The 10,783-nt window shown below is 33.0% G+C and overlaps 1 protein-coding gene across 1 annotated transcript; it reads left to right on the forward strand.

Annotated features, from left to right (window-relative positions):
• The first annotated feature begins 4,146 nt into the window (after nucleotides 1-4,146).
• Nucleotides 4,147-10,376, forward strand: LOC140449985 (cathepsin L-like proteinase). Its single transcript, XM_072543402.1, has 5 exons — nucleotides 4,147-4,255; nucleotides 6,164-6,255; nucleotides 6,544-6,882; nucleotides 9,378-9,657; nucleotides 10,019-10,376. The coding sequence occupies exons 2-5, from the start codon at nucleotides 6,172-6,174 to the stop codon at nucleotides 10,264-10,266; spliced, it is 951 nt and encodes a 316-aa protein (XP_072399503.1). The 5' UTR covers nucleotides 4,147-4,255; nucleotides 6,164-6,171; the 3' UTR covers nucleotides 10,267-10,376.
• The last annotated feature ends 407 nt before the right edge of the window (nucleotides 10,377-10,783 follow it).

The following is a 10,783-nucleotide window of genomic DNA, read 5'->3' on the forward strand; positions in this document are numbered from 1 at the left end:
AAATGTTAAAACTTTGAACCAGTGATATCATTAGTTGGGACATACCTTTAGATATGATGGTAAGCTGTGAATATAGTGAATAAAAAGTCCCTGAATGAAGCTGCGGCGATACTGGCAGATGTATTGGATATGTCGTATAAGAACTTATCTTCACAAATGCTAAAACACCCACGAAACGTATCGTGACTAAAGAGGGAAATAAAGTATGGCGGTGGATTTCCTAGATTGATATTGATGAGCTACAAGCATTGGAATGCATCTACTGTAATTTTATACTTCAATTACTTACAGAACACAAACTGTTGACTGTATGTTATGTCAATAAGTTTAGTAACAGGCAAACTACCTAAATTAATTTAGTATTTATTACATAAACGATAAATGTGAAAAACTAACATTATACTTTATCCTACGTAGATTATAAACTATAAAACATCAGGGGCGAAAAATGCTTTTCAAAACGTGACACTATTACATTACAATCCAATATCTCACTGTAATGTTCCTTATGGAGGTTGAATCTACACCCTAATTTTAATCCGTTTTTATTTATAAATAGACTATTACTTTTTTACATTATTATGTATAAAATGTAAACAAAAAACATTTACCTACCCATTGAGATGTATATGTTTTTTAAAATTAAATGATTTACGGTGTATAAATGATAATGAGAATAAAATTAAGTGGCGTAAGATATCATCGTCTGTCTTAAAAAATCCTCTTAAAACTGAAAAATGTTGGTTTAGCATCTATACAGATGTTATCAGCGCGTGAAAACTTCTCGAACATATCCGAACGATTAAACATAAAAATTAAACATTAAAAATATTGCTTGCCATCAGTCAGATTTGACAAGTTTGTCAAAGTGAATTTTTAAAGATGCCACGCCAGTTAAGTCAGTTTGATAAAACGAGAATAATTTCAAAAATAGAAGATGGTTGGTCTATTCGACAACTGGCTAAAGAGTTAAATAGAAGCAAAACCACAATCCACAACATTAAAAAAAATGTGAAAAAGAGCAGACTTTGGATAGAAGGAGAGGGAGTGGGGGACCAGTTATTACTACAGCCCAACAAGATGAAACATTAACTAATTATTTAACAGCGTATGACTTCCATACGGCAAGGCAAGCAAAAGTTAATACAAACTTTAATGCTGCTATAACTACAGCATTAAGGAGAATTAGAAGAACAGATTTAAAAAATTGTGCAGCAGCCCGAAAATACAAATTTAGCGAGAAACATAAACAAAGTAAACTCCTATTTGCTTTAAATTACGTTTTAAATAATTTATTTAATTTTTGGGACTGTGTAATTTTTACTGATGAAAAAGTATTCCAGTCTCATTATGATGGCCATATTAGGGTTTATAGACCGCCTCGAAATAGGTTTAATGAAAACTATATTTTATCAAGTGATAAGTCCGGACGGTTCTCTGTAAATGTTTGGACTTGGATGTATAGAGAAAGTTTAGGAATGTGTTGGAGAACTGAAGGACGGTTCAATACTGAAACCTATTTAAATATATTAGATAATGTAATGTTGCCATCGGTTAGGAAAATTTTCCTCAACAATAATCTAATTTTCCAGCATGACAACTGTTTCATCCACACAGCCCACCATGTACGGGATTACCTTATGGACAAAAAAGCATTGAAGCTCTTCCATGGCCCTCTAAAAGTCCAGATATTGATCCAATAGAGAACGTTTGGGGACTTATGATCAACAAAATACAAAAATTAAATGTAGTTCTCCAAAACAGGGATCATTTATAGACCATCATTGAAAAAATCTAGGAAAGCTTGGCCGAAGATGAAAATTTGTCACTAAATTTAATAAACTCAGTTCCCACAAGATTACAAGAAGTGATTAATAATAATGGAGCTATGACAAAATATTAACTTTTCAAATTGTAATACATATATTTAAATTCCACACTTGTTCACTGCAAAAACTATTCATTTTTTATTAACTTTAAATTTTTCCAGTGGATTTTATTTACTGTAGTATTCCACAACTCAATACAGTTTTGTGCTACACTTTACGAGAAACCAATCACACATCTCGATTTGAAATTAAACATAATAATTTAAAGTCATGTCTAAATTTATTATCTATCATTATTTTTAAATTGAAATATTTTCATAAATTATAATAAAACACGAATCAATGTATGGGTACTGAGATAATGGAAAATTTCAAAATTAATAGAATTTTTTAAGATGTATGTTTAAATAAATATTTAAATATAAATGTGACTGACTGATCGAGAATGCTCGATATTGTTTTAGTTTTTAATATACTAAAACCTGCGACCTTTCGCACAGCCCTGATTTTAGCTGGTTTGATATAATATTTTCGTTGAACTAGCAACGTTGCCTTCGAAATTAGAATGACACACGTGAAAAGCTCAACTTACACAACTTGAAAAACACGATTTTCGGTTATAAGAGTTGTACCAGTTTTTTATGACGCGAACGGTACAATTTTATGGACAAAGCTTGCAAAAGGTCAGAAAAATAAAAATAATGTGAAATAAAAAAGACAGTCAAGATTTTATTTCACGTACAAAGCGTCTATGTACCTGTTTATATGTATTTCGCCTTAATAAGGCTCATCAGAACAGATATTCATAGGCGTTCTCAACGTGAAAAATAAATCTTTCCTGTCTTTAAGAAGCAACACTAAAATGGCTTCGAAACGGATGAAATAGCGATATCTGATAATAAATCCGTATTGTGTTTCGAAACTATTTTACGGATAACAATATTAATTTAATAATTTGAAGCTATTTTCTTGTGGAATTTTAAAGTAATTACTATTTAAATGGAAATAAGCCACAATTAAAGGTTAAAGTACGTTTATTGACGTTTCAATTTCCACTTCGGAAATCGTTCTCAAAATACAAACATTAGTGTTTCCTAGTGTTGCTAATCCCCCATTGCTAAAATCTAACAATATTTTAATTAGAATTAGAGAAATGTACAAATATCTAAGAGCTTACCTCGGAATATTTTTCTATCGATATTAGTGGCGCCGGTCTGAGACACCCGAAAGCTCGTTTACTATAGCACACTATTACACTGTAATGGTCACACGACAACTAACCGTCAGTCACAACGTTACATGAAGGTACTAAAACGTTCGATTCCTTACAATAACCTGTTTAATACCAACATCAAAAAAACAGTCTGCCCGGTCTCTCACACAGTGACGCCACTACCCAAAGGTTAATAAGAACCATGCTAAAGTTGTCATGACTAAAATAATTTGGGGTTTTTAGTCCCACAGTTGTGATTTGTATCCTGGAAATAACTGTATACAGTCTTCGGCAGGATTTTCTCCATACTTCTGCAATCCCTTCCTTGTCGTTTATTAATTCTAATGCATGATTGTTTATGTGTTGGTTTTAATTCTATAGCTTTATATCAGACTTTGTTATAAAGCTCGTGGGATTCACAACGGTTTTCATGCTTGTTTAGTTCTTCAAATCCTTTATTTATCTGCTTATTTCATCCTCCTTACATTCTGCTTATTTCTCTGTTCAACCTCAACAATTCGATTTTCTTAATGTTGTTATAATGTATGAGAGATTTTATTTTCGCTCTTCGAGGAGTTGTTGTCTCTGTATGTCATTCAGTGCTTTTTCTTGATGATCTGTTTTTCTATTCTGGTCCTTTCTATAACAGGCTTCTATGATATTTCTGAATGCTTTCTATATATTTTCTGGACTGTCTTATGCTTCTTAAATGCTGGTTTCCTAAAATATTTTATGAGTCTGCTTCGACTTGGTTGTTTTCAACTTCAGCTTGAAGGGAGTCCAAAATCATTTGAATAAGAACAACACTCAAGTAACTAAATGACATATTTAAAGGGAATTATACGTGTAGTGATAATTTTATAATTTTTTAAAAACCTATGTACATGTGATAAAAAGTTAAGTACATTTTTAATTTAATATGTCCAATTACAATGTTGTGATACCAGTCTTTTATAATTCTAATCTTTTTGTTGTACTTAAAGTAAATTAGTATTTATCAAATTTCTTTATATAGCGTATGTAAATAATAAACGTTATATATATAAATAAATATAATAATAAATATAATAAAATAATAATTTTATTTTGTCTTCAATCAACAAAATGCAATCTAATCTGGCAGGCTCTTCAAAAAATTGTATATAATACTTAAAATTTGCTTAAACTCTTATAAAAATCTTCTAGATGATAGAATTTTGTGGTCAAGAATAAGGTAAGACTTTTTCTTCTTCTTTAATTTCCATCTTCTATCGAAGGTTAAAAATCATCATGACTATGCGGATCCTGATGATTGCCGCTCTCAATTGATTTGCACCACTGCATCCAAACCATCCGTCAAGTGTTTAACCCAGGATAATAATCATTTCGCTTTCATTAAATTTTGACTTGTATAATAAGTTTTCATATTAAGTATTTTTGCTCACTTATCATATGTCCCAAGTACTCAAGTTTTCATCGTTTGATAGATAATATTATTTCAATAACACAATCTCTGCTTCACATCAGTAACAATATCTCGTTTATTATTTTTAAGGATATTGGTTCTTATGCTATTCCTAAAACCTGTCATTTCTTTAATTTGTTTGTATAAATTAAAGCTATTATACTTTTTATCCACATCTTGTATTTCCTTGCCTGTCGAAGAGCCATCTCCCTTTTCCCTCTCTACTTTTTTTTATGTTTCTCTGAATTTTTTATATTTATTCAGGTCTTTTGCTTTAAGATTTCTTTGTTCTTCCATAAGTTCAAGAATTTCTACTGTTATTTAATGTGGATTCTCATGACCACAAATGCTGCAATTTTGATGATTCACAAAGCTATCAAAGTAAAAATATGCTATTGCTTAGGATGATTTTGCCCGAAAAATCAGCATTCACTTGTTGATGTTCAAAAATCTATTCAATGAATTCCTTTTGCTGCGCATGGTCAATAAACTTCAGTTCTTGTGTAAATTAAACTTTATAAGTATTAAGATATAGATATTTAGTGAGTACACACTGTAAAGAACATCTTGAAGTTTGTTATTCTTGTTCACGACGCCGAATTGATGTTCCTAGGCTAGTATGCTTGATGTGCTGTCCTACAATATGGACGGTACGTACACTCATCACATTTTTAGACGGCTACACGCACTGATTTGGTAAGTAAGGCGGACGATCGGTAGAAACCGCCCTGCGATTAGGAAAGTATTCTGGATGAAACAAATTAAACAGTAGGAATGGCAGAACATTCTTTCGGATTTTTCGACAAGGGCGAAGAGTGCGGATTGTCCTATGTGACAGTGACGTCCAAGTTCGTGCATCACAAAGGAAATCAATGCTAATGTCTTTTGAAACATTTCGACACCATCCGACCGTGCCGTTCCAACTCAGTGCATGCTAATCTTAACAGTTTCATTCCGGTAAATATTCTAGGAAAGACTTTTCTTAATTTTATTTTCAATGAGAAGAGTTTTAGTCAATAATTTGGCCCTCAAGGATAAAATACCAAGAACGTATAAATGTTATCCTTAGATGAGCTTAGATGAGTATTCTTAAACATAACAATTTACCTCCACTTGCAACGATCAAATAAAAATAGATGAATATTATTATTAGCGGTTTTAAGTCCACTGCTGAACATAGGCCTTCTGTAAATAATTCCATTGCATACGATCTTGAGCACCCTGAATCCAGTTGTGCTGGATGCTCTTGATATCGTCTGACCACCTTATTGGAGGACGTCCTCAATTACGATAGGCATCGTGTTTACGTCTCCATTCTAAAATTTCTTGATCCTCTTCCATCATATATTGCTGTTTTTTGATTGTCTCTTCTTAATCTTGTGATCCAGATACTTACAGGTATAAAATTGTTAAATTTGCGTGCCATTAGAAGAAATGTTTTTGGCCAGTACAAAAATGGTCATATATTGTGTTTTAGAAAAGTTAATTTTAAGGCCAACTAGCGTACAGAAGCTCTGAATGTTTTGGAGACGTTGACAGGCTTGATCTACCCGGTCTGCAATAAGAACTGTATCGTCAGTAAACCTCAAGTTGTTCAGAAACTAGATGATAAAAGGCTAAGAATATGCAGAAAGAACCTTATGAGTTTTTAATATTGACTAAACGTTTTAATTTCAGAAAAGATAATGAAAGTGATAGTTGTTATTGCGAGTCTTATTCCGGTAATCACCGCGGATTTAAACGATTATGAGCAATGGGTCTCTTTTAAGGTAAGCATTTCTTGAATATTATAAATATGTTTAATAAACTGTTAAAAAAACAACAAGACATTAAAATAAAAAAAAAGTAGAAGAATCTGATATGTATATGAGAATCCAGCATGGTACTTTCTGGCTGGTGGGAACTGTAGAACTAGTAACTAGTAAGAATTGTAAACTGCAGGTTTTTGTTCCTCTGCTATGACATTTATTTATATTAAACGTCAATTATCTACCAGCTTGCTTAATTATTATTGTAGTATCAACTATACTTCTGTAATTTTTGTTTTTCTTTTCAAGGAGAAACATTCGAAGGAATACAAACTCCCAAAAGATAAACTAAGATTTCAAATTTTCCAAGAAAATCTTCGCGAAATTGAAGAGCACAATGCAAAATACACCAAAGGAGAGGTAGGATGGTTTAAGGGTGTCACTCCATTCGCCGATTGGACCAAAGAAGAGTTTCAGGCACTATTAACACGTCAAGCTGCATCCAGGCCCAAATTAAACGAGAGTTTAGGAGTGTATATTGCCGATCCAAATGTTAATTTGCCATCTTCTGTTGATTGGAGAAACGAAGGGGCAGTATTACCTGTAAGAGATCAGGGTAAATGTGGATCGTGTTGGGCGTTTAGTGTCGTAAGTATTTTGAGAATAGAAATGTTTAATAGATTTCAAAAGGCTTAAAGCAAAAACAAAACGCATAATAAAAAACGGTAAACCAAATTCCCTTCCCCCCTCTCAGAGGATATTATACATCTTACAAAATTTCAGCTCTCATCATTCACGACAACGTCATTACAGATTACCAACAAATCAGTGATATGCTTTCCCAACACTTTCTCAACAAATCAAATAATCCTACCAATCCTTAGAACAAAATTGGTGCTACTCAAAAAACAATAATAATCATTCCATTAATATACCTTTCAGTTTCCAAGAACTAAACGATGCCGATGAAAATTCTTCTTCTTCTTCTTCAAGTGCCCTGTCCGTTGCGAACGTTGGCTATCAATATGGCAATCTTGATCTTGTTTGCGGCGCTTGTGAATAGTTCGACCGATATGAGCCCGAACCACTTCCGCAGATTTTTAAGCCACGAGTGTCTTATCTTGCCTGGTCCTTGCTTACTGTTTATTTTCCCCTGGACAATCAATTGCAGTTGACGGTACTTATCGTGTCTCAATATGTGGCCTAGATATTCAAGCTTTCTTTGTTTGATTGTGCTCACGATTTCTTTCTCCTTTCCGATTCTTTGGAGTACCTCTATATTGGTGATATGTTCGGTCCAGGATATACGAAGAATGCGACGATACACCTACATTTCGAATGCTTCTAGTTTTCTCGAGAACGTCTCTGTCAGCGTCCAGGCCTCCATACCATATAGTAAGATCGGAAAAATGTAGCATTTAACTAGACGTAATGTTAGGGGAAGAGACAAATCCTTGCTTACGAGGAGCTTTTTCATATTGTTAAATGCTGCTCTGGCTCGTTCTATTCTCGCCTTAATTTCTGTGGTTTGTTCACATTTTACATTTACGTTGATTCCAAGGTACATATAAGATTCTACATGGTCAATTAGTATGTTACTTATCCGTAATTGTCGAGCAGGTTATTGCTTTTAGCTTATCAGCATCCAGTTTGTCTTTTTGAAGTTAAGGCTCAGGCCGTATTTCTCACTAACTGAATAAACTCTTTCCATTACCTGTTGTCAATTCGTCTATGGTACTAGCAAGGATCATCGTGTCGTCGGCATCTCTTATATTCTTCGTTAACTCACTGTTTATTTTTGTGCCCTCATTGGCGTTTTCCATACATTTGTTAAATATTTCCTCGGAACAAATATTGAATAGGAGTGGGGATAAGATACACCCCTGTCGGACACTTTTTTTGATCTGCACCCTTCCAGTTAGTTCGTTGCCAATTTTTGTTCTTGCTGTTTAACCCCAGTATAGGTTTGCCACAATTCGAATGTCCTTGTCGTCAATACCTGTCTTTCGCAGAATATTCATCAATTTTTCATGATTAATATTATCAAATCCTTTTCTAAAATCCACAAAGCACAAATATATGTCCTTATTAACGGCTCTACACCGCTGTATAAGCACCTGGAGTGCGAAAACTGCTTCTCTAGTTCCAAGTGCTTTCCGAAAACCAAACTGCGATCTATCGATATTTGACTTACATTTATCATATATTCTTCTATGAATGATCATAGTGAACGCTTTAGTGACATGATTGATCAAGTATATAAGCCGGTAGTCATCAAAGATCTGGCCATTTGGTTTCTTCGGGATTTTAATAAATGTTAACTGTAGCCAGTTCTCCGGGATTTTACCGCTATTATATATGTTGTTAAAAAGTACAACTAGATTATCAAGGAACTGTTTGTCTCATTTACATAGGATCTTTAATATTCCGCAGGGTACATTGTGCGGACCTGTTGACTTATTGTTTTTTAGTGCTGCAATGGCATCTTCTATTTCCGATTTAAGGATAGAAGGACCTGTTTCTGTGATCATCAGTCCTGTCAGATGCAAATAATTTTTCTATGTATGATTACTATGTTTCTAAGATCGTTGATGGCTCCGAGATAAGATTACCTTGGGTGACATTACCTTGAGAGTTGGATAACTTATTGAATTTCCTCTTGTTTGTTATTGATTTTATTTTTTTGTGCATATTGTAACTATCGTATTTCCGTTCCTATTGTTCTATTTCCTTGCATTCGTTGGAAAACCATTTTTCTTTTTCTTTTCGAATTTTCGTTCGTATGATTTTGTGGATCTGCTGGTATTTTTCTGCATCTTTATTCTTGAATTTACGTCTTTTATCCATCATATCCATTATCTTATCACACATCCATTCTTTCTTCTTCTGCCTGTCACGCTTTAATAGAGTCGTGCATGTTGTTTGGATTGCTTCCCTCGATTTTTCCCATCTCTCTATTATGTCCGACGTGTTCTCGTTAATGTCGTTTATTTTCTTTCCTAGTAGTTCTCGTACTTTTATTTCGGTTTCTGGGTTAGTGAGTTTCTTAATATCAATTGTGTTTAAATTAGATCTTTTCTCGAGCCGCTTTACTCTCGATGAAAATTGGCTTATAAAAATCGAAATAAATCACAACTTTCTAGGTTGGAGCCCTAGAGGGACAAGTAGCAATTCATAAAAACGAAAAAATTCCGTTGAGTCCACAAAATCTTGTCGACTGCTCTACACAAAATCTCGGCTGTCAGGGTGGATTTCAAGAATGGGCTTTCGAATACGTTAAATCAGAAGGTATATGTTCCGAAGCAGATTATCCATATACAGGTCTTACTCAGGGTTGTCATAAAGATATCAAAAAATCGATTGGTTCTCTCTCAGGATACAAACAATGTACTCCAACCGAAGAAGATTTGATTTCTGCCATTGGTAAGTATATTCGTATATATTTAAATCATTATTCGTAACAAACAAGTAAATAAAAAATATAATCAGAACACATTTTTTAATTCTCAGAAAACAATAATATATATCTTGCTGATTATAGAATAAAATATAAACAATAAATATTTATTTATACGTCCATGTGGTTATACACTTTTAAGAATAATTTTTCTTTCTTTGTAGCTTTCTCTAGTTACTATTCATTTTTCAAATATCAACTATTGGCAAACAAATGCTTTTCCTTGATTGTTTGTACTTCCAGTTCCATATTTCTAATTATGTTTCCATAAGTTTAAAAAAATATCTTTCTAAATTGTTATTAAATTTAAATTTATTTCACTTTTAGCTACTGTAGGACCCATCTCTTCAACTGTCGATTCAACTAAGTGGGCATTATATGCAGGAGGCATTTTTGATGACAGGAATTGTGGATTATATCTTAATCATGCCGTACTCGCTGTAGGTTACACCGATGAGTATATTCTGATCAAAAATTCTTATGGAGAAAGCTGGGGAGAAAATGGATATATAAGACTAGCAAGAGGACATAACATATGTCAAATTAATGAAGACAATTCTTATCCCATTTTATAAATTTTAAATTTAAATTTGATAGTATCGTGTCAACTTAATAATGGGCCAATAGCAATAAAAGATGTGAAATATAATAAAATTTAAATGCGTAATAAAAGCGTATCATTTGTTTTTTTCTTACCTTTCATCCCTATAAAAATTGACTTGACAATGACAAGTGCAACCTTGCCGAAACGTCGTCAAAACAAATTTCTCAAAACTAAAATAATTCAAAGACGAGCCAAACTCAGAAAACCACAGAAAGAATATAAAAGGTTACTTAAAGATATTTGTGGAAGAGTTATCGGTCAACTGAAGTGGAGTAAAAAAGGGTAATTATAATAAATAAATACTGTTATATTACGATAGCAATAAAAAACAATATTTAACTTAGTAAGTAAAGGTTATCATTTTTTTATTGGTAATACTTATAGGTATCTTAAACACAATCTGAGATTAAAGTATTATACTGATATGATGCTAAGCACTTTATTTGCCGACCGTGAATATTTAGTAATGCTTTTGTGCCAATTGCTTC

Source organism: Diabrotica undecimpunctata, chromosome 9 (assembly GCF_040954645.1).
Source record: "Diabrotica undecimpunctata isolate CICGRU chromosome 9, icDiaUnde3, whole genome shotgun sequence".
Taxonomy (NCBI): domain Eukaryota; kingdom Metazoa; phylum Arthropoda; class Insecta; order Coleoptera; family Chrysomelidae; genus Diabrotica; species Diabrotica undecimpunctata.

Excerpts from the sequence above, each read along its gene's own strand:
- LOC140449985 (XM_072543402.1), top strand. The coding sequence starts at position 6,172 with ATGAAAGTGATAGTTGTTATTGCGAGTCTTATTCCGGTAATCACCGCG. Across the intron at positions 6,883-9,377 it reads CGTGTTGGGCGTTTAGTGTC|GTTGGAGCCCTAGAGGGACA; the intron begins GTAAGTATTTTG and ends ACAACTTTCTAG. Across the intron at positions 9,658-10,018 it reads AGATTTGATTTCTGCCATTG|CTACTGTAGGACCCATCTCT; the intron begins GTAAGTATATTC and ends TTTCACTTTTAG.